Raw genomic sequence first — 25,236 nt, 5'->3', positions numbered from 1 at the left:
CCTCTGGAGACATGATCATGTCTAAAATCAAATTATAATTAAAACATTTGTAATTATGGATTTGGGATTGATTGAATTCAGCTATAAACCCTTCATGTCCATTATATGATTTGGATATTTTAAAATGGAAATTATTAATTGGATGAATAATGGATCTATAAGCAACCATTTTACATGTAAACAGGTTCTCCAGCACAAAATGTGTATCAGCCAATTAAAATCGTTGATGAACTGAAGTTCCACTACTTTTTTCATACTAAACGCAGCTCAGTACTGTTACACCATGTAGGAGCAGGTTGGACCTACTCAGTACTGGTACACCATGTAGGAGCAGTTTGGACCTACTCAGTACTGGTACACCATGTAGGAGCAGTTTGGACCTACTCAGTACTGGTACACCATGTAGGAGCAGTTTGGACCTACTCAGTACTGGTACACCATGTAGGAGCAGTTTGGACCTACTCAGTACTGTTACACCATGTAGGAGCAGTTTGGACCTACTCAGTACTGGTACACCATGTAGGAGCAGTTTGGACCTACTCAGTACTGGTACACCATGTAGGAGCAGTTTGGACCTACTCAGTACTGGTACACCATGTAGGAGCAGGTTGGACCTACTCAGTACTGTTACACCATGTAGGAGCAGTTTGGACCTACTCAGTACTGGTACACCATGTAGGAGCAGTTTGGACCTACTCAGTACTGTTACACCATGTAGGAGCAGTTTGGACCTACTCAGTACTGGTACACCATGTAGGAGCAGTTTGGACCTAGCTGCCTTATTGGGATATTATCTGTTTGTTTGACTGATGTCCTAAATGCAGATGTAAAATAAACATTTCCCTTGTAGCTCAGTTGGTAGAGCATGGCGCTTGCAACGCCAGGGTTGTGGGTTCGATTCCCACGAGGGGCCAGTATGATAAATAAAAATAAAATGTATGCACTCTCTAACTGTAAGTCTCTCTGGATAAGAGCGTATGCTAAATTACTAAAATGTAAAATGTAAAAATGTAAAATCTACTGTGTTACCCTCCCCACCCAGCAGATGGCAGTGTGCCAGGCGATGCTGCCAGTGTGACGTATAATCTAGTGGACGGGACGCTTCTTCAACAACAACAACAGCTAGTCAGCCACCTTCATAGCAAAAAAACATTGAAGCTCTTTAAACGCTTTCGGTGTATATTAGCCACTGTGTTTTAAACACACTTGTCGTATCTACTAGCTAGTTACCCCCATTTAATTTAATATTTACGTTGTTGTTAGTCAGCTAGCTGGCTGGGTAAATTAGCAGTAGCCTAGTCACTAATGCTAACTAGCTATCTAGCTAACATCCCAACCATGAGCTCACTAAGCTACTCTCCTCCTGCTAAAGAAGAGGAGGTCTGCTGGACGGAGAAAGAAGCTCTAGTGAAAGAGGAGGAGGAAGAGGAGGATGTTACAATACAAAAACAAGTAGAGGGTGAAGCTGTTACCGTGAAAGAAGAAGAGAAAGACGTTAAATTGACCGAAGATGAAGAAGCTTTTAGAGTGAAAGAGGAGGAGGATGTTACAGTGAAAGAAGAGGAAGACGCGTTCAGAGTGAAAGAGGAGGAGGATGTTACAGTGAAAGAAGAGGAAGACGCGTTCAGAGTGAAAGAGGAGGAGGATGTTACAGTGAAAGAAGAGGAAGACGCGTTCAGAGTGAAAGAGGAGGATGATGTTACAGTGAAAGAAGAGGAAGACGAGAAAGTGGAGGATGCAGTTTTTGGAGTGAAGAAGAAGAAGAAGGAGGAGGGGGAGATTACTGTCACATTGGAAGAAGAAGAAGAAGAAGAAGAAGAAGAAGAGGAGACTGGAGATCTGATTAACAACAGTGAGTAATATCTTAAAAACAGGGGCACAAATTCTGCAGTTGTTGAACCGATGTGTGGTTTTTAAAGGGCCATTCTAATGAAGGTCTACACTTTAATAGGTTGTTCTGTAGGAATTGTTAAATCTACAAAGAGTGGGGGGCGGCCAACAAAACGTTAATGGACCAAGTCTATATTTGTTCAGGGCACATACAGTCTACCCCCCCTCTTGGATTTTGTGTTACAAAATGGGGTTAAATTGGATCTAATTGTATTTTTTTGTCAACGATCTACACAAAATACTCTGTCAAAGTGGAAACTCTTTTGTTGTTGTTGTTGTTGTGATTTAATGAAAAACTAAACACTTATATACCTTGATTAGATGAGGGCACTTCCACCGTAACGGAATTGCGCTGAGACTCAGATTTTTCACCTAGAATGTAGGCTTAACAGAAACAGCTAAACGTTTCACAGTGGATTTATTATCTACTAAAAGCTAAAACGTGTTTTTAATTCTAGTGCTGCTCTGCACACACAAGCTTGTTAGCTAATTAGCTAACGTTAGCTCTGGTCCAACGTCAAGCCACCAAAGACTTTCAACGTTCCTCCATAGAAGCCGCTCCTCCGTAGGTATAATTCTGTGGGCCTAATTCAGATAATACATGTCATAACAAGATGCCCAGCGCTTCAAGCCAAGCTTCCTCCATCCTCTCTCGCTCTCTCCCCACCTGCAAAGTTTCAGTCGCATCTCGCGGCCTACACTGGTCTGTCCATAGTGACTGGCAGCACATTGTGTGTCTTTCATTGGGGTTAAACCATGCTGTTACGGCAAAATACAATTAGCTCTTAACGACTTTCCCATACAGATGAAATAGCTTACCTGCTCCATAGCAAGCTGCTCTATCCACACTGATTGGTGAATACATTTTATGTCGAGCTAAATGTATAAAAATATGTATATTTTAGAGGTTTGAAAAGTAACCGAAAGAAACGATATACACATTTTTGTGGGGTTCGAACCGGTTCATAACTTTATTTTGCTGGTCAGTTCAGTAGAACGGAATGAACAAAAAAATTGTTTTCTTCAGAATGGAACTACTACGAAATCGGTAGTATTTCTTTTTTTTTGGCCAGAAAATTGAATGCTCATTTCTCTACGATAAACCACCTCCAACGTCGTTTTAGAGAATTTGGCAGTACATCCAACCGGCCTCACAACCGCATACAACCGTAACCACGCCAGCCCAGGACCTCCACATCCAGCTTCTTCACCTGTGGGATCGTCTGAGACCAGCCACCCGGACAGCTGATGAAACTGTGGCTTTGCACAACCAAAGAATTTCTGCACAAACTGTCAGAAACCGTCTCAGGGAAGCTCATCTGCGTGCTCGTCATCCTCACCAGGGTCTTGACCTGACTGCAGTTCAGCGTCGTAACCTACTTCACTTCGCAAAAGCTCATCTTCACTGGCCACTGGCACGCTGGAGAAGTGTGCTGTTCACGGATAAATTCCAGGTTTCAACTGTACCGGGAAGATGGCAGAAGGTTTGCTGATGGAATTGCATTTTATCAATGGCAATTTGAATGCACAGCGATACCGTGACAAGATCTTGAGGCCCATTGTCGTGTCATTCATCCGCCGCCATCACCTCATGTTTCAGCATGATTATGCACGGCCCCATGTCGCAAGGATCAAATTTTACAGCACAACAGAGTCATATCTTAAGTGAAAAACGAACAGTGACTCCATGATTCATGCCTTCTGGGAGCGCTATAAAGTCCAAAAGTTATGGGCGGAGTTAGATTGTTGTCTGTCAGAAGTTTTACAATATAAATTAACTTTTCATCCGTCTGTCTTCATATTTCAAGACATGGCATACGGGGGTGCGGTGAGACACCCAATGAGCTAGACCGTAATTTTCTCGTCAATCGTTTGGAAATAACTTTTGCTTAACTGGAATTCAAATGACCCTCCATCGTTAAGACAGTGGATGAATCAAATGCATTATTATCTAGATATTGAACAAAATGTGGACTACAGAGAGAAACAAAATAGTTCAATTTGAAGCCATATGGCATAAAATATTACAAGCACTGGAGATATTCAAAGGATGAGGAAGGAGAGAAAATCTGATTGTGAGACAGACAGGATGGGTGGATATGGTGGGAACATGTGGGTCTGAGCAGGTGATGTCATTAATGTTTGTAGAAATAATGTAGGAAATGTTAAGTTGTCTATTGTCTTTATCTAAGTAAGTCGTTGTAGTCAGAAAAAGACAATAAAATCTTTCCAAAACATAAAGTATAAATTAAAAAAAAATATCCCAAGTAGAGAGATTCACGGGTCCAAAACGTAGGACCCGTTCCGAAATGGATCCGTGGCTTTCCGACCCGATATGCATAAATAAAATAAAATTCAACAGAGACCCGTTCTGAATGGACCCGAGGACAGTAAGAACCGTTCCGAAAAGGCACGTGAGAAACAGACCCAAACAGACCCGTGGTGGTTCGGATCCGAGAGACCCATTCAGACCAGAGAGTAGAAAGAGGGGAGAGAAGGAAACCTCCCACTGGGCGCTGCCAGCTCCATCAATAAACTATGTTTGCCAAATGATCCACCGTTACGTGTTTTTAAAAACGGCCTATAACAAATTACAAAAAAATATATATTTGTTGTTTCGATGTGTAGCATATTCAAAGCTTTACAGTCTATTGTTTTATTCGTTTTTTTACTTTCCTAAAATAACAATTGTCCACCTCACAGTTCAGATAGGCTACTACTGCTATACAGATATAGGCCTATAGAAGGAGGCTAATTAGCACAGTTCAGATAGGCTACTACTGCTATACAGATATAGGCGTATAGAAGGAGGCTAATTAGCCCAGTTCAGATAGGCTACTACTGCTATACAGATATAGGCCTATAGAAGGAGGCTAATTAGCACAGTTCAGATAGGCTACTACTGCTATACAGATATAGGCCTATAGGAGGCTAATTAGCCCAGTTCAGATAGGCTACTACTGCTATGCAGATATAGGTGTATAGAAGGAGGCTAATTAGCACAGTTCAGATAGGCTACTACTGCTATGCAGATATAGGCGTATAGAAGGAGGCTAATTAGCCCAGTTCAGATAGGCTACTACTGCTATGCAGATATAGGCGTATAGAAGGAGGCTAATTAGCCCAGTTCAGATAGGCTACTACTGCTATGCAGATATAGGCGTATAGAAGGAGGCTAATTAGCCCAGTTCAGATAGGCTACTACTGCTATGCAGATATAGGCGTATAGAAGGAGGCTAATTAGCCCAGTTCAGATAGGCTACTACTGCTATACAGATATAGGCATATAGGATGATGCTAATTAGCACAGTTCAGATAGGCTACTACTGCTATACAGATATAGGCATATAGGATGATGCTAATTAGCACAGTTCAGATAGGCTACTACTGCTATACAGATATAGGCGTATAGAAGGAGGCTAATTAGCCCAGTTCAGATAGGCTACTACTGCTATACAGATATAGGCGTATAGAAGGAGGCTAATTAGCACAGTTCAGATAGGCTACTACTGCTATGCAGATATAGGCGTATAGAAGGAGGCTAATTAGCCCAGTTCAGATAGGCTACTACTGCTATGCAGATATAGGCGTATAGAAGGAGGCTAATTAGCCCAGTTCAGATAGGCTACTACTGCTATGCAGATATAGGCGTATAGAAGGAGGCTAATTAGCCCAGTTCAGATAGGCTACTACTGCTATGCAGATATAGGCGTATAGAAGGAGGCTAATTAGCCCAGTTCAGATAGGCTACTACTGCTATACAGATATAGGCATATAGGATGATGCTAATTAGCACAGTTCAGATAGGCTACTACTGCTATACAGATATAGGCATATAGGATGATGCTAATTAGCACAGTTCAGATAGGCTACTACTGCTATACAGATATAGGCGTATAGAAGGAGGCTAATTAGCCCAGTTCAGATAGGCTACTACTGCTATACAGATATAGGCGTATAGAAGGAGGCTAATTAGCACAGTTCAGATAGGCTACTACTGCTATGCAGATATAGGCCTATAGAAGGAGGCTAATTAGCCCAGTTCAGATAGGCTACTACTGCTATGCAGATATAGGTGTATAGAAGGAGGCTAATTAGCACAGTTCAGATAGGCTACTACTGCTATGCAGATATAGGCGTATAGAAGGAGGCTAATTAGCCCAGTTCAGATAGGCTACTACTGCTATGCAGATATAGGCGTATAGAAGGAGGCTAATTAGCCCAGTTCAGATAGGCTACTACTGCTATGCAGATATAGGCGTATAGAAGGAGGCTAATTAGCCCAGTTCAGATAGGCTACTACTGCTATGCAGATATAGGCGTATAGAAGGAGGCTAATTAGCCCAGTTCAGATAGGCTACTACTGCTATACAGATATAGGCATATAGGATGATGCTAATTAGCACAGTTCAGATAGGCTACTACTGCTATACAGATATAGGCATATAGGATGATGCTAATTAGCACAGTTCAGATAGGCTACTACTGCTATACAGATATAGGCGTATAGAAGGAGGCTAATTAGCCCAGTTCAGATAGGCTACTACTGCTATACAGATATAGGCGTATAGAAGGAGGCTAATTAGCCCAGTTCAGATAGGCTACTACTGCTATACAGATATAGGCCTATAGAAGGAGGCTAATTAGCACAGTTCAGATAGGCTACTACTGCTCTACAGATATAGGCATATAGGATGATGCTAATTAGCACAGTTCAGATAGGCTACTACTGCTATACAGATATAGGCATATAGGATGATGCTAATTAGCACAGTTCAGATAGGCTACTACTGCTATACAGATATAGGCGTATAGAAGGAGGCTAATTAGCCCAGTTCAGATAGGCTACTACTGCTATACAGATATAGGCGTATAGAAGGAGGCTAATTCCTACATTTTCGATCAAGAATATATATATTTTTTAAAAGCATTATATTGTTAGATTAAAGGAGTAACTCTGGTAGGCCTGAAACACTCTTCCTCACCTCAAGTTCAACTGTCGGAGTCAGTTGGAACGCTAAGCCCAATAAATCAGGAGGGGTCCAGTCGGTAAATACATTTTAATTGCACATACCCCAGACTCGTGGCAATTATATCAGATCCAAGACAAAAGTCAGAATTTGGGACCCGGATCCCGGGTCGGATCTAGGAATTCCGGGTCTGTTAGACCTATGCAGAACTCTAGCACCAACTCCTCTGTAAAGTACATGTCACGATCGTCTTGAAAAGATGCTGGCCAAGGCGCAGCGTGAGATGCGTACATATTTTATTTAGTACACCACAGCGAACAAAACAACAAACGATACGTGAAGTCCTACGGTACAAACACAAACCAAAAGGAACAAGAAACCACACCAAACGAATGCCTTACGGCTACCTAAGTATGGCTCCCAATCAGAGACAACGAGCTTCAGCCGTCTCTGATTGGGAGCCACCCTGGCCAACATATAAATACAAAAACTAGAAACTCACACCCTGGCTCAACATACGAGAGTCCCCAGAGCCAGGGCGTGACAGTACCCCCCCCCCCCCCCCCCAAAGGCGCGGACTCCGACCGCGCCAACCAAACACAACAGGGGAGGGACCGGGTGGGCACTCCGCCTCGGCGGTGGATCCGGCTCCGGGCATGACCCCCACTCCCTCTCTAACCCCCCAAAGCGCCCCTGGTCCGGTCTGGCCCTGCTGGCCGGAGCTGGACTGAATACTGGTGGAGCGGATTGCTCTAGTTCTGGAGTGGTGCAGCTGACCGGTGCCGGACCAGACACCGGTGGAACAGGCACGGGCTGTACCGGACTGACGACGCGCACCACAGGCTTGGTGCGGGGAGCAGCCTCAACACTCTCCTTCCCCCTGGTGACCAGTGGCCCCCGTAACCTGGCGGCCTCCTCTGCTAACCGCTCTATTGCGGCCTCCCGCTGCCTCGTCGTCCACGACGTGAGCCCCCCCCCCCCCTAAAAAAATTCTGGGCGTCTCTCTCCCCCGTGGACCCGGCCTCCATGGCTCTCGCCAGACTCTCGCTCATCTGCTCCCACGTCCAACCTCTCTCCTCATCACGCTGCTTGACCCAGTCGTGGTGGTCTCTTCTGTCACGCTTGCTGAATGTGGATGTGGTGCAGGAATCAGGCGCAGGACACAGAAGCTTAGTCCAACAGACTTTAGTCACAAAAATACAAAACGAGCCTCAAACGAGCCCGGAGGCGAGCGATTACGCACACAAGGCGTAAACTACAAAATACAAAGCAAACGCCAAAACCTCTTCAACACAGAGGAGCAAAACTAACAGCAACAGTAGACAGGCGGAACAAGAAACCACACCAAACGAATGCCTTACGGCTACCTAAGTATGGCTCCCAATCAGAGACAACGAGCTTCAGCCGTCTCTGATTGGGAGCCACCCTGGCCAACATAGAAATACAAAAACTAGAAACTCACACCCTGGCTCAACATACGAGAGTCCCCAGAGCCAGGGCGTGACAGTACAAATGAACAATAAAAGGGGACATGAATAGCCATGCTAGCCCAATGACGACGTGTGCAGAGAAACGTACAGCCACTAGCTAGCATGTACAGCATTCACAAATCAACAGATACAAAGTTAATGACTGACAGGAGTACATATCACAATATCATGGTGGGAAACCATTATAAAACACTGTCAGTGACCATATAAACTCATTAGAAGTGTTTTAACAAATTTCATGGGACTATTTTACAGTAACTTACCTCTTCCACATGGGTCCAGTAGACAGGGAAGAGGTAAGGGGGCAGGATGTTTATGAGGGGGAATGCAGAAGGAGAAGGAAGTGTGCAACATTAAAAAGGGCACTGACAACAACAAAAGGAATGTACAGTAATGTCAGGCATGGAACTATTCCGATTCTGGAACTATTCATATTCTGGAACTATTCCGATTCTGGAACTATTCATATTCTGGAACTATTCATATTCTGGAACTATTCATATTCTGGAACTATTCATATTCTGGAACTATACAGATTCTGGAACTATTTAGATTCTGGAACTATTCCGATTCTGGAACTATTCCGATTCTGGAACTATTCCGATTCTGGAACTATTCATATTCTGGAACTATACAGATTCTGGAACTATTCCGATTCTGGAACTATTCAGATTCTGGAACTATTTAGATTCTGGAACTATTCCGATTCTGGAACTATTCAGATTCTGGAACTATTTAGATTCTGGAACTATACAGATTCTGGAACTATTCAGATTCTGGAACTATTTAGATTCTGGAACTATACAGATTCTGGAACTATACAGATTCTGGAACTATTCAGATTCAGGGAATTATGTCAAATGAAATTCAACACGTGGACTGTTTCAACATATTTCTGAAGTCTCCAAAAAAAAAAAAACATTTCAATGTATTATACTCAAAATGTCAAGGGTTTGTCACACAGTTCCTTAATTGTTTAATGGTAAAGCAAGCATGTATCCAGGTAAGCATTGACAGATTCCAATGGCAAACATAAAGATGGCAGAATTGTTTTACCACTGAGTTTGTAAATTACAGTTCAATGTGCCAATAAATCAGCACAATCTACTTTTTCGTTTTTTGTATTTTCCAGCGTCTTGAAGCTAAAAAAGGAGTAACGTGGAGGAATGTACAATACGGCCAACTTAGCAAATAAGTTGTATACATATTTTTCTTTACAAACAAAATGGCTCAGTTGTAGAGGTGGGAGAGGCAGATAGCAAGGGTTATATAAATCCCCTCTGTTACAAACCAACTGCTAGACTAGAAGCATGGGGTAATAATGTCTAGATGATTCTTTCTAGTGGAGATTAGTTTAGAAAAAACCTGGCTGGCTGTGGATGTGTAGGGATAATTCAAATGGAACAGCATCCAGGATCCACATTTACGGTTTTATAATGAGGGATATAGTCTGGATTAAATCTCATAGGAAGAGCAGGAGATTTCATTTATGTCTCTCTGTTTAACTAAATACTCTGTCTTTGGCAGGAGAGAGACCAGACTCTCACTCTGACAGCGGGAAGAGTCCTTCAGGGGAACCAGACCCAGAGACGCCCAAACCAGTGAGACGACACCACTGCTCCCAGTGTAATTTGAGTATTAAGTGGTTATGGAAGCTAAAAGAGCATGAGAGGACACACACAGGGGAGAAACCACACTACTGCTCCCAGTGTGGAAAGAGTTTTACCCTGTTAGGGAACCTGAAAAAGCATAAAGGAATACACACAGGAGAAAAGTCTTTCCAATGTTCCCAGTGTGGAAAGAGATTTTCACGATCAGAGCACCTAATATCACACGAGAGGACACACACAGGGGATAAACCACACCACTGCTCCCAGTGTGGAAAGAGATTTACCCAGTTAGGAAGCCTGAAAAAGCATAAAGGAATACACACAGGAGAAAAGTATTTCCAATGTTCACAGTGTGGAAAGAGATTTTCACGATCAGAGCACCTAAAATCACATGAGAGGACGCACACGGGGGAGAAACCACACCACTGCTCTCACTGTGGAAAGGATTTTACCCAGTTAGGGAACTTAAAAAAACATGAGATGAAACACACAGGAGAAAAGCCTTTCCAATGTTCTCAGTGTGGAAAGAGATTTTCAAGATCACAGGACCTAAAATCACATGAGAGGACGCACACGGGGGAGAAACCACACCACTGCTCTCATTGTGGAAAGAGTTTTACCCAGTTAGGGAGCCTGAACAAACATAAGAGAATACACTCTGGAGAAAAGCCTTACAACTGCTCCCAGTGTGGAAAGAGTTTTATCCAGTTAGGGAACTTGAACAACCATAATAGAATACACACAGGAGAAAAGCCTTTCCAATGTACCCAATGTGGAAAAAGATTTTCAAGATCACAGGACCTAAAATCACATGAGAGGACACACACAGGGGAGAAACCACACCACTGCTCTCATTGTGGAAATAGTTTTACCCAGTTAGGGAGCCTGAACAAACATAAGAAGAGAATACACTCTGGAGAGAAATCTTAACATACTTTCCTGGACAGAGGACCTTAAATCACATGACAGAATAGAGAGGCTGTGTTCTGACTTATTTATTTATTTTTAAATGAAATCACATTGTTTATGATATTGTCCCCTGTAGCTCAGTTGGTAGAGCATGGCGCTTGCAACGCCAGGGTTGTGGGATCTTTTCCCACGGGGGGCCAGTATGAAAATGTATTGACTCACTAACTGTAAGGCTCTGGATAAGAGCATTTGCTAAAATGACTAAAATGTAAAAAAGATGAAATTTTACTCAGAAATAGGCTTACTTTTGTTTGAGTTTTTTCCTCTCGAGACATGATCATGTCTAAAATCAAATTACAATTTTTAAAAGTTTAATTTGGATTGATGGAATACAAGTACTGAATGAACCCTCAGATGTTCATTATATGATTTGGATATTTAAAACATGTAAATGATTAAATTGATGAATCCAATGTGTATTTCTTGATTTTAACCTTGAAACCTCTTTAATTTAGTTATTGTGTTTCGTTGACTTCATTTGTGTTCTAGTTTTCAAGCTAAAGATGGATGGAAACTACCTCATGAATGTTCATTATATACATCTACATGATGTATTGTTACACCATGTAGGAGCAGTATAGACCTAGTCTGTTCATTATATACATCTACATGATGTATTGTTACACCATGTAGGAGCAGTATAGACCTAGTCTGTTCATTATATACATCTATATGATGTATTGTTACACCATGTAGGAGCAGTATAGATCTAGTCTGTTCATTATATACATCTACATGATGTATTGTTACACCATGTAGGAGCAGTATAGATCTAGTCTGTTCATTATATACATCTACATGATGTATTGTTACACCATGTAGGAGCAGTATAGACCTAGTCTGTTCATTATATACATCTACATGATGTATTGTTACACCATGTAGGAGCAGTATAGACCTAGTCTGTTCATTATATACATCTATATGATGTATTGTTACACCATGTAGGAGCAGTATAGACCTAGTCTGTTCATTATATACATCTACATGATGTATTGTTACACCATGTAGGAGCAGTATAGACCTAGTCTGTTCATTATATACATCTATGTGTTGTTACATGTAGGAGCAGTATAGACCTAGTCTGTTCATTATATACATCTATGTGTTGTTACATGTAGGAGCAGTATAGACCTAGTCTGTTCATTATATACATCTATGTGTTGTTACATGTAGGAGCATTAAAGAGCTAGATGCTTATTTTGATACTGTCTGTTTGACTGACTGACTGAATAAGACATTTTCTTAAATACAGATGTAAAACATTTATTCTCACTCATTAAAAATCTTCACTAATCAATCAACATTTAGTACGTCTCAGTATAATATTGTTAGCTATTTAGTTAAAAGAAAAACAGCTTTAGGTCTGAAAAACAAAAACTTGTCCATCAATTTCTGGTTCAGTAGCTTCAGCCCAACATCACAAGTGCCTGAATTATTTATTTCCACCATTGCACTGTATACACAGAAAACCAGCATCATAGACACAGAGAACCAGCATCATAGACACAGAGAACCAGCATCATAGACAGAAAATCTATATCACATTAACAGAAAGAAAACCCTGCATCATAGACACATAGAACCTGCATCATACAGTGCTCAGGTGCTTCCTGTTTCCATTGACCATCCTTGAGATTTTTCTACAACTTCATTAGAGTCCATCTGTGTTAAATTCAATTGATTGGACATGATTTGGAAAGGACACACCTGTTTATGTAATGTTGCACAGTTGACAGTGCATGTCAGAGTAAAAACCAAGCCATGAGGTCGAAGGAAATGTCAAACTGAGCAATCGGGGGAGAAGGGCCTTGGTCAGGGAGGTGACCAAGAACCCGATGGTCACTGTCGTATATGATGAATGGTGGCCATTATCGCTGCCAACAAAAAGTCCGTTATGCTGCATCGTGTCAGAAGTTTTTATTCATATCACGAGGTTACAGCATAAATTACAGACACGCGTTGCCTGGAGAACGACTTCCCAGATTGATATGGTCGTTCTGCCGTCTAATCGTTTACCCCCTATTTATAAACAATGCAAAGGGAGGGGCTACTCCCTTCTTCTGGCCAATCACCAGTCTCCCCTCGGCCGTCACCCTCCAAGCGGCACATTTCAAATAACATCATAAAACCTCCCCCCTCTGGCCTGAACAACCAACATTCCATTCCGTCATGAAAAACATTTAACAAAGACATAATCTTCAGATACGATATCACTCTGACAGAGTTTCTCTGTGGAGATGGGAGAACCTTCCAGAAGGACTCCCCAAATACAGGTAAGCTTGTAGCGTCATACCCAATAAAACTAGAGGCTGTAATCGCTGCCAAAGGTGCTTCAACAAAGTACTGAGTAAAGGGTATGAATACTTACAGTACCTGTCAAAAGTTTGGACACACCTACTCATTCAAGGGTTTTTCTTTATTTGTTACTATGTTCTACATTGTAGAATAATAGTGAAGACATCAAAACTATGAAATACAATTTGTTTTATATACCTTTTTATTATGGATCCCGCAATGCTGTTAGCCACAGTTGCTGTGACCGCTACTATCTGTCCCGGGATCCTGCCAAAACGTCTCAAGTTGTTTGCCGTAGCTAGCTATTAGCCTAGCTGGTAGCTATCAAGCTAGCAGGGTTTTTCCACGAACAGCTTGAACACAGCCCGCTGCGCGGTTAGCCCTTAGTGGCTGGGACCGCGGAGGTGTCCCACGCTAATTGTGGCTGTATTCCCTGCTACCTGACCTGGCTGAAACTGCGTTGTATAGCTACCAACATTAGCCGATGCTGCTACCAACAGCAGCATGTGCAAAGACGAAGCTTTCGTGTTCACCGCTCTGAGAGGATTTAAAGGAGGACACATCTTTTTAGTTTTCGCCATTTTTGTGTGTTATTTTTTTTTAGAATTCCCTGTAAGGAGAGAGACAAGGAAGCCCAGAAATCCTAGCTGGCCGGCCGTCTCAAATGGAGGACGCTATTGGACGTTTTCAACGCTGCAGGAGCTGTGTTTATTTTTGCTTTATTCCGGGACTATGTGGACCGCCCGAACTTTCAATGTATTAACTGTTTGCTTGCAGTGAACTACAGGGGCGAAGTGGCTACTCTTAGCAAACAAGTGGCAAACTTACACATTTACATTTTAGTCATTTAGCAGACGCTCTTATCCAGAGAGATTTACAGTTAGTGCATACATTATTTATTTTTTCATACCCCCTGTGGGAATCGAACCCACAACCCTGGCGTTGCAAACACCATGCTCTATCAACTGAGCTACATCCCTGCCGGCCATTCCCTCCCCTACCCTGGACGACGCTGGGCCAATTGTGCGCCGCCCCATGGGGTCTCCCAGTCGCGGCCGGCTGCGACAGAGCCTGGATTCGAACCAGGATCTCTAGTGGCACAGCCACTGGGGAATCCTCCACAAGCTACTGGGGATAATAGCGCACAGTACTGCCACTCCTATTTGCCATCTCTTCAATCTAAGCTTACAAAAAAGTGTGTGCCCTCAGGCCTGGAGGGAAGCGAAAGTCATTCCGCTACCCAAGAATAGTAAAGCCCCATTTACTGGCTCAAATAGCCGACCAATCAGCCTGTTGCTAAACCTTAGTAAACTTTTGGAAAAAATGGTATTTGACCAGATACAATGCTATTTTACAGTAAATAAATTAACAACAGACTTTCAGCTTATAGGGAAATTGATAATAGAAAGACGGTGGCTTTTGTTAGACCTGGAAATATCACATTTACATAGGTACTCAGATCCTTTACTCAGTACTTTGTTGATGCACCTTTGGCAGCGATTACAGCCTTGAGTCTTCTTGGGTATGACCCTACAAGCTTGGAACACCTGTATTTGGGGAGTTTCTCCCATTCTTCTCTGCAGATCCTCTCAAGCTCTGTCAGGTTGGATGGGGAGAGTCGCTGCACAGCTGTTTTCAGGTCTCTCCAGAGATGTTCGATCGGTTTCATTTCTGGGCTCTGGCTGGGCCATTCAAAGACATTCAGAGACTTGTCCAAAACAGTTTGGACCTACTCAGTACTGGTACACCATGTAGGAGCAGTTTGGACCTACTCAGTACTGGTACACCGTGTAGGAGCAGGTTGGACCTACTCAGTACTGGTACACCATGTAGGAGCAGTTTGGACCTACTCAGTACTGTTACACCATGTAGGAGCAGTTTGGACCTACTCAGTACTGGTACACCATGTAGGAGCAGTTTGGACCTACTCAGTACTGTTACACCATGTAGGAGCAGTTTGGACCTACTCAGTACTGGTACACCATGTAGGAGCAGTTTGGACCTACTCAGTACTGGTACACCGTGTAGGAGCAGTTTGGACCTACTCAGTACTGGTACACCATGTAGGAGCAGTTTGGACCTACTCAGTACTGGTACACCATGTAGGAGCAGTTTGGACCTACTCAGTACTGGTACACCATGTAGGAGCAGGTTGGTACTGGTACACCATGTAGGAGCAGTTTGGACCTACTGGTACACCATGTAGGAGCAGTTTGGACCTACTGGTACACCATGTAGGAGCAGTTTGGACCTACTCAGTACTGGTACACCATGTAGGAGCAGTTTGGACCTACTCAGTACTGGTACACCATGTAGGAGCAGTTTGGACCTACTCAGTACTGGTACACCATGTAGGAGCAGTTTGGACCTACTCAGTACTGGTACACCATGTAGGAGCAGTTTGGACCTACTCAGTACTGGTACACCGTGTAGGAGCAGTTTGGACCTACTCAGTACTGGTACTCCATGTAGGAGCAGTTTGGACCTACTCAGTACTGGTACACCATGTAGGAGCAGTTTGGACCTACTCAGTACTGGTACACCATGTAGGAGCAGTTTGGACCTACTCAGTACTGGTACACCATGTAGGAGCAGTTTGGACCTACTCAGTACTGGTACACCATGTAGGAGCAGTTTGGACCTACTCAGTACTGGTACACCATGTAGGAGCAGTTTGGACCTACTCAGTACTGGTACACCATGTAGGAGCAGTTTGGACCTACTCAGTACTGGTACACCATGTAGGAGCAGTTTGGACCTACTCAGTACTGGTACACCATGTAGGAGCAGTTTGGACCTACTCAGTACTGGTACACCATGTAGGAGCAGTTTGGACCTACTCAGTACTGGTACACCATGTAGGAGCAGTTTGGACCTAGTTGCCTTAGTATGGTAGGTTGTTTTAAATTCTCACTCATTAAAGATATTCATTAATCAACACATGCTTCTCTTTGTACGTCTCTATATAATATTATTTAATGAAATAAATGAAAAATCAACTTTTTTGTCTCAAAATAAAATGAACATTTCCCTTGACTGTGTTACCCTTCCCACCCAGCAGATGGCGATGTGCCTGTTTCAGGCGATGCTGCCAGTGTGACGTATAATCTAGTGGACGGGACGCTTCTTCAACAACAACAGCTAGTCAATCACCTCCGTAGCTTCATAGCCAAAAAAAACATTGAAGCTCTTTAAACTCTTTCGGTGTATATTAGCCACTGTGTTTTAAACACACTTGTCGTATCTACTTGCTAGTTACCCTATTTAATATTTACGTTGTTGTTAGTCAGCTAGCTGGCTGGGTAAATTAGCAGTAGCCTAGTCACTAATGCTAACTGGCTATCTAGCTAACATCCCCGACCATGAGCTCACTAAGCTACTCTCCTCCTGCTAAAGAAGAGGAGGTCTGCTGGACGGAGAAAGAAGCTATAGTGAAAGAGGAGGAGGAAGAGGAGGATGTTACAATACAAAAAGAAGTAGAGGTTGAGGCTGTTACCGTGAAAGAAGAAGTGAAAGACGTTAAATTGACCGAAGATGAAGAAGCTTTTAGATTGAAAGAGGAGGAGGATGTCACGGTGAAAGAAGAGGGAGACGCGTTCAGAGTGAAAGAGGAGGAGGGGGAGATGACTGTCGCAGTGAAAGAAGAGGAAGACATTTTTGGAATAAAGGAAGAGGGGGAGATTACTGTCACATTGGAAGAAGAAGAAGAAGAGACTGGAGATCTGATTAACAACAGTGAGTAATATATTAAAAACAGGAGCACAAACTCTGCAGTTGTTGAACCGATGTGTGGTTTTAAAGGGCCATTCTAATGAAGGTCTAAACTTTAATATGTTGTTCTGTAGGAATTGTTAAATCTACAAAGAGTGGGGGGCGGCCAACAAAACGTTAATGGATCAAATGCTTCACATTATATATTTCACTACCTTTGTAAACATCTGAATATCTCTTTCTGTAGTGCTTTACTCAGTGTCTGTGCTTGACATCACATAAAAGCATAAAACAACTCGTGTGTGACTCGTGTCAAGACAAAGAAGGATAATTTTGATCTGGATTAAATTTATAAAAAAATAATTACTACAGGTTATTTAAATTCCTTAAGAGTTTATTGACGCACCCGTGCGTCAATCTAAGTAACATAATTAAAAATAATCTCCATCAAAATCCGTCAGTTGAAGCTAGAGATATTGAGACTTAGCATGGGCTGAGTCTTAATCCACCACATCTGCCTATGTTGGAAGTAAGGGGTTAATGATGTCCAAAAATATTTCCTGAGTTTTCTTATATCTCCATCGTTAAGACAGTGGATGAATCAAATGACCCTCCATCGTTAAGACAGTGGATGAATCAAATGACCCTCCATCGTTAAGACGGTGGATGAGTCAAATGACCCTCCATCGTTAAGACGGTGGATGAATCAAATGACCCTCCATCGTTAAGACAGTGGATGAATCAAATGACCCTCCATCGTTAAGACAGTGGATGAATCAAATGACCCTCCATCGTTAAGACAGTGGATGAATCAAATGACCCTCCATCGTTAAGACAGTGGATGAATCAAATGACCCTCCATCGTTAAGACAGTGGATGAATCAAATGACCCTCCATCGTTAAGACAGTGGATGAATCAAATGACCCTCCATCGTTAAGACAGTGGATGAATCAAATGACCCTCCATCGTTAAGACGGTGGATGAATCAAATGGCCCTCCATCGTTAAGACGGTGGATGAATCAAATGACCCTCCATCGTTAAGACAGTGGATGAATCAAATGACCCTCCGTCGTTAAGACAGTGGATGAATCAAATGACCCTCCATCGTTAAGACAGTGGATGAATCAAATGACCCTCCATCGTTATGACAGTGGATGAATCAAATGCGTTATTATCTAGATATTGAACAAAATGTGGGCTACAGAGAGAAACAGAATAGTTCAATTTGAAGCCATATGGCATAAAATATTACAAGCACTGGAGATATTCAAAGGATGAGGAAGGAGAGAAAATCTGATTGTGAGACAGACAGGATGGGTGGATATGGTGGGAACATGTGGGTCTGAGCAGGTGATGTCATTAATGTTTGTAGAAATAATGTAGGAAATGTTAAGTTGTCTATTGTCTTTCTCTAAGTAAGTCGTTGTAGTCAGAAAAAGACAATAAAAATCTTTCCAAAATATAAAGTATATATTAAAAAAAATATCCCAAGTAGAGAGATTCACGGGTCCAAAACGTAGGACCCGTTCCGAAATGGATCCGTGGCTTTCCGACCCGATATGCATAAATACAAGTTTTTTTAAACAGAGACCCGTTCTGAATGGACCCGAGGACAGTAAGAACCGTTCCGAAAAGGCACGTGAGAAACAGACCCAAACAGACCCGTGGTGGTTCGGATCCGAGAGACCCATTCAGACCAGAGAGTAGAAAGAGGGGAGAGAAGGAAACCTCCCACTGGGCGCTGCCAGCGCCATCAATAAACTATCAATGTTTGCCAAATGATCCACCGTTACGTGTTTTTAAAAACGGCCTATAACAAATTAGAAAAACATATATATTTGTTGTTTCGATGTGTAGCATATTCAAAGCTTTACAGTCTATTGTTTTATTCGTTTTTTTACTTTCCTAAAATAACAATTGTCCACCTCACAGTTCAGATGGGCTACTACTGCTATACAGATATAGGCCTATAGAAGGAGGCTAATTAGCCCAGTTCAGATAGGCTACTACCGCTATACAGATATAGGCGTATAGAAGGAGGCTAATTAGCACAGTTCAGATAGGCTACTACTGCTCTACAGATATAGGCCTATAGAAGGAGGCTAATTAGCACAGTTCAGATAGGCTACTACTGCTATACAGATATAGGCCTATAGAAGGAGGCTAATTAGCACAGTTCAGATAGGCTACTACTGCTATACAGATATAGGCCTATAGAAGGAGGCTAATTAGCACAGTTCAGATAGGCTACTACTGCTATACAGATATAGGCCTATAGAAGGAGGCTAATTAGCCCAGTTCAGATAGGCTACTACCGCTATACAGATATAGGCGTATAGAAGGAGGCTAATTAGCACAGTTCAGATAGGCTACTACTGCTATGCAGATATAGGCCTATAGAAGGAGGCTAATTAGCACAGTTCAGATAGGCTACTACTGCTATACAGATATAGGCCTATAGAAGGAGGCTAATTAGCCCAGTTCAGATAGGCTACTACTGCTATACAGATATAGGCCTATAGAAGGAGGCTAATTAGCCCAGTTCAGATAGGCTACTACTGCTATACAGATATAGGCCTATAGAAGGAGGCTAATTAGCACAGTTCAGATAGGCTACTACTGCTATACAGATATAGGCCTATAGAAGGAGGCTAATTAGCACAGTTCAGATAGGCTACTACTGCTATACAGATATAGGCCTATAGAAGGAGGCTAATTAGCACAGTTCAGATAGGCTACTACTGCTATACAGATATAGGCCTATAGAAGGAGGCTAATTAGCACAGTTCAGATAGGCTACTACTGCTATACAGATATAGGCCTATAGAAGGAGGCTAATTAGCACAGTTCAGATAGGCTACTACTGCTATACAGATATAGGCCTATAGGAGGCTAATTAGCACAGTTCAGATAGGCTACTACTGCTATACAGATATAGGCCTATAGAAGGAGGCTAATTAGCCCAGTTCATATAGGCTACTACTGCTATGCAGATATAGGCCTATAGAAGGAGGCTAATTAGCCCAGTTCAGATAGGCTACTACTGCTATACAGATATAGGCCTATAGAAGGAGGCTAATTAGCACAGTTCAGATAGGCTACTACTGCTATACAGATATAGGCCTATAGAAGGAGGCTAATTAGCCCAGTTCAGATAGGCTACTACTGCTATACAGATATAGGCCTATAGAAGGAGGCTAATTAGCACAGTTCAGATAGGCTACTACTGCTATACAGATATAGGCCTATAGAAGGAGGCTAATTAGCCCAGTTCAGATAGGCTACTACTGCTATACAGATATAGGCCTATAGAAGGAGGCTAATTAGCCCAGTTCAGATAGGCTACTACTGCTATACAGATATAGGCCTATAGAAGGAGGCTAATTAGCACAGTTCAGATAGGCTACTACTGCTATACAGATATAGGCCTATAGAAGGAGGCTAATTAGCACAGTTCAGATAGGCTACTACTGCTATACAGATATAGGCCTATAGAAGGAGGCTAATTAGCCCAGTTCAGATAGGCTACTACTGCTCTACAGATATAGGCCTATAGAAGGAGGTCAAGCAGCTGTGTCTTCAACACAGAGGAGCAAAACTAACAGCAACAGTAGACAGGCGGAACCAGAAACCAAACGAATGCCTTACGGCTACCTAAGCATGGCTCCCAATCAGAGACAACGAGCTTCAGCCGTCTCTGATTGGGAGCCACCCTGGCCAACATAGAAATACAAAAACTAGAAACTCACACCCTGGCTCAACATACGAGAGTCCCCAGAGCCAGGGCGTGACAGTACAAATGAACAATAAAAGGGGACATGAATAGCCATGCTAGCCCAATGACGACGTGTAGAGAGAAAAGTACAGCCACTAGCTAGCATGTACAGCATTCACAAATCAACAGATACAAAGTTAATGACTGAAATGAATACATATCACAATATCATGGTGGGAAACCATTATAAAACACTGGTAGTAATATCAGGAATGGAACTATTCAGATTCTGGAACTATTCAGATTCTGGAACTATTCAGATTCTGGAACTATTCAGATTCTGAAACTATACAGATTCTGGAACTATTTAGATTCTGGAACTATACAGATTCTGGAACTATTCAGATTCTGGAACTATTTCAATGCTGGAACTATTTAGAATCTGGAACTATTCAGATTCTGGAACTATTCACATTCTGGAACTATTTAGATTCTGGAACTATTTAGATTCTGGAACTATTCAGATTCTGGAACTATTCCGATTCTGGAACTATTCAGATTCTGAAACTATTTAGATTCTGGAACTATTTAGATTCTGGAACTATTCAGATTCTGGAACTATTCCGATTCTGGAACTATTCAGATTCTGGAACTATTCAGATTCTGAAACTATTTAGATTCTGGAACTATTTAGATTCTGGAACTATACAGATTCTGGAACTATTTAGATTCTGGAACTATTCAGATTCTGGAACTATTTCAATTATGGAACTATTTAGAATCTGGAACTATTCAGATTCTGGAACTATTCAGATTCTGAAACTAGACAGATTCTGAAACTAGACAGATTCTGGAACTATTTAGATTCTGGAACTATTCAGATTCTGGAAATATTCAGATTCTGGAACTATTTAGATTCTGGAACTATTTAGATTCTGGAACTATTCAGATTCTGGAACTATTCAGATTCTGGAACTATTTAGATTCTGGAACTATACAGATTCTGGAACTATTCACATTCTGGAACTATTCAGATTCAGGGAATTATGTCAAATGAAATTCAACACATGGACTGTTTCAACATATTTCTGAAGTCTCCAAAAAAAAAAAACATTTAAATGTATTATACTCAAAATGTCAAGTGTTTGTCACACAGTTCCTTGACTGTTGAATGGTAAAGCAAGCATGTATCCAGGTAAGCATTGACAGATTCCAATGGCAAACATAAAGATGGCAGAATTCAGATATGACGTCATTGTTTTTTCCACTGAGTTTGTAAACTACAGTTCAATGTGCCAATAAATCAGCACAATCTACTTTTTAGTTTTTTGTATTTTCCAGCGTCTTGAAGCTAAAAAAGGAGTAACGTGGAGGAATGTACAATACGGCCAACTTAGCAAATAAGTTGTATACATATTTTTTTTACAAACAAAATGGCTCAGTTGTAGAGGTGGGAGAGGCAGATAGCAAGGATTATATAAATCCCATCTGTTACAAACCAACTGTTAGACTAGAAACATGGGGTAATAATGTCTAGATGATTCTTTCTAGTGGAGATTAGTTTAGAAAAAACCTGGCTGGCTGTGGACAGTGGATGTGTAGGGATAATTCAAATGGAACAGCATCCAGGATCCACATTTATGGTTTTATAATGAGGGATATAGTCTGGATTAAATCTGATAGGAAGAAGAGCAGGAGATTTCATTTAGGTCTCTCTGTTTAACTAAATACTCTGTATTTGGCAGGAGAGAGGCCAGACTCTCACTCTGACAGACGGAAGAAGAGTCCTTCAGGGGAACCAGACCCAGAGACGCCCAAACCAGTGAGACGACACCACTGCTCCCAGTGTAATTTGAGTATTAAGTGGTTATGGAAGCTAAAAGAGCATGAGAGGACACACACAGGGGAGAAACCACACCACTGCTCCCAGTGTGGAAAGAGTTTTACCCTGTTAGGGAACCTGAAAAAGCATAAAGGAATACACACAGGAGAAAAGTCTTTCCAATGTTCCCAGTGTGGAAAGAGATTTTCACGATCAGAGCACCTAATATCACATGAGAGGACACACACAGGGGATAAACCACACCACTGCTCCCAGTGTGGAAAGAGATTTACCCAGTTAGGAAGCCTGAAAAAGCATAAAGGAATACACACAGGAGAAAAGTCTTTCCAATGTTCCCAGTGTGGAAAGAGATTTTCACGATCAGAGCACCTAAAATCACATGAGAGGACGCACACGGGGGAGAAACCACACCACTGCTCTCACTGTGGAAAGGATTTTACCCAGTTAGGGAACTTAAAAAAACATGAGATGAAACACACAGGAGAAAAGCCTTTCCAATGTTCTCAGTGTGGAAAGAGATTTTCAAGATCACAGGACCTAAAATCACATGAGAGGACACACACAGGGGAGAAACCACACCACTGCTCTCATTGTGGAAAGAGTTTTACCCAGTTAGGGAGCCTGAACAAACATAAGAGAATACACTCTGGAGAAAAGCCTTTCCACTGCTCCCAGTGTGGAAAGAGTTTTATCCAGTTAGGGAACCTGAACAACCATAATAGAATACACACAGGAGAAAAGCCTTTCCAATGTACCCAGTGTGGAAAAAGATTTTCAAGATCACAGGACCTAAAATCACATGAGAGGACACACACAGGGGAGAAACCACACCACTGCTCTCATTGTGGAAATAGTTTTACCCAGTTAGGGAGCCTGAACAAACATAAGAAGAGAATACACTCTGGAGAGAAATCTTAACATACTTTCCTGGACAAAGGACCTTAAATCACATGACAGAATATTTATTTTTAAATGAAATCATATTGTTTATGATATTGTCCCCTGTAGCTCAGTTGGTAGAGCATGGCGCTTGCAACGCCAGGGTTGTGGGTTCTTTTCCCACGGGGGGCCAGTATGAAAATGTATTGACTCACTAACTGTAAGGCTCTGGATAAGAGCATCTGCTAAAATGACTAAAATGTAAAAAATTTGAAATCTTACTCAGAAATAGGCTTACTTTTGTTTGGATTTTTTCCTCTCGAGACATGATCACGTCTAAAATCAAATTACAATTTTAAAAAGTTTAATTTGGATTGATGGAATACAAGTACTGAATGAACCCTCAGATGTTCATTATATGATTTGGATATTTAAAACATGTAAATGATTAAATTGATGAATCCAATGTGTATTTCTTGATTTTAACCTTGAAACCTCTTTAAGTTAGTTATTGTGTTTCGTTGACTTCATTTGTGTTCTAGTTTTCAAGCTAAAGATGGATGGAAACTACCTCATGAATGTTCATTATATACATCTACATGATGTATTGTTACACCATGTAGGAGCAGTATAGACCTAGTCTGTTCATTATATACATCTATATGATGTATTGTTACACCATGTAGGAGCAGTATAGACCTAGTCTGTTCATTATATACATCTATGTGTTGTTACATGTAGGAGCATTAATGAGCTAGATGCTTATTTTGATACTGTCTGTTTGTTTGACTGACTGACTGAATAAGAAATTGCCTTAAATACAGATGTAAATCATTTATTCTCACTCATTAAAAATCTTCACTAATCAATCAACACTTACTTCTCTTTGTACGTTTTAGTATAATATTGTTGGCTATTTAGTTAAAAGAAAAACAGCTTTAGGTCTGAAAAACAAAAACTTTTCCATCAATTTCTGGTTCAGTAGCTTCAGCCCAACATCACAAGTGCCTGAATTATTTATTTCCACCATTGCACTGTATACACAGAGAACCAGCATCATAGACACAGAAAACCAGCATTATAGACACAGAAAACCAGCATCATAGACACAGAGAACCAGCATCATAGACACAGAAAACCAGCATCATAGACACAGAAAACCAGCATTATAGACACAGAAAACCAGCATCATAGACACAGAGAACCAGCATCATAGACACAGAAAACCAGCATCATAGACACAGAGAACCAGCATCATAGACACAGAAAACCAGAATCATAGACACAGAAAACCAGTATCATAGACACAGAAAACCAGCATCATAGACACAGAAAACCAGTATCATAGACACAGAAAACCAGCATCATAGACACAGAGAACCAGCATCATAGACACAGAAAACCAGCATCATAGACACAGAAAACCAGCATCATAGACACAGAGAAACAGCATCATAGACACAGAGAACCAGCATCATAGACACAGAAAACCAGCATCATAGACACAGAGAACCAGCATCATAGACACAGAACACCAGCATCATAGACACAGAAAACCAGCATCATAGACACAGAAAACCAGCATCATAGTCACAGAGAACCAGCATCATAGACACAGAAAACCCTGCATCATAGACACAGAGAACCAGCATCATAGACACAGAGAACCAGCATCATAGACACAGAAAACCAGCATCATAGACACAGAGAACCAGCATCATAGACACAGAAAACCAGCATCATAGACACAGAAAATCTATATCACATTAACAGAAAGAAAACCAGCATCATAGACACAGAATAACAGCATCATAGACACAGAAAACCAGCATCATAGACACAGAAAACCAGCATTATAG

General features: G+C 41.6%; 1 protein-coding gene and 1 pseudogene across 2 annotated transcripts; both read left to right on the top strand.

The window, feature by feature from the left end:
- Positions 1-1,284: 1,284 nt before the first annotated feature.
- LOC311116671 lies at positions 1,285-11,006 on the top strand (annotated as a pseudogene). The gene is made up of 4 exons: positions 1,285-1,629; positions 1,762-1,852; positions 9,878-10,144; positions 10,454-11,006. The product of its transcript is annotated as an uncharacterized misc_RNA (transcript).
- A 5,346-nt stretch (positions 11,007-16,352) lies between these two features.
- LOC311116667 (uncharacterized protein) lies at positions 16,353-24,244 on the top strand. The gene is made up of 2 exons (XM_084191723.1): positions 16,353-16,962; positions 22,401-24,244. Exons 1-2 carry the CDS (start codon positions 16,590-16,592, stop codon positions 23,414-23,416), a joined length of 1,389 nt encoding a protein of 462 aa, XP_084047849.1. The 5' UTR covers positions 16,353-16,589; the 3' UTR covers positions 23,417-24,244.
- Positions 24,245-25,236: the final 992 nt, after the last annotated feature.

The sequence above is a fragment of the Coregonus lavaretus genome, assembly GCF_964263955.1.
Source record: "Coregonus lavaretus genome assembly, contig: HAP1_SCAFFOLD_119, whole genome shotgun sequence".
Lineage (NCBI taxonomy): Eukaryota > Metazoa > Chordata > Actinopteri > Salmoniformes > Salmonidae > Coregonus > Coregonus lavaretus.
The sequence above is the reverse complement of the archived record's forward strand: the minus strand, read 5'-3'. Positions and strand labels throughout refer to the sequence as shown.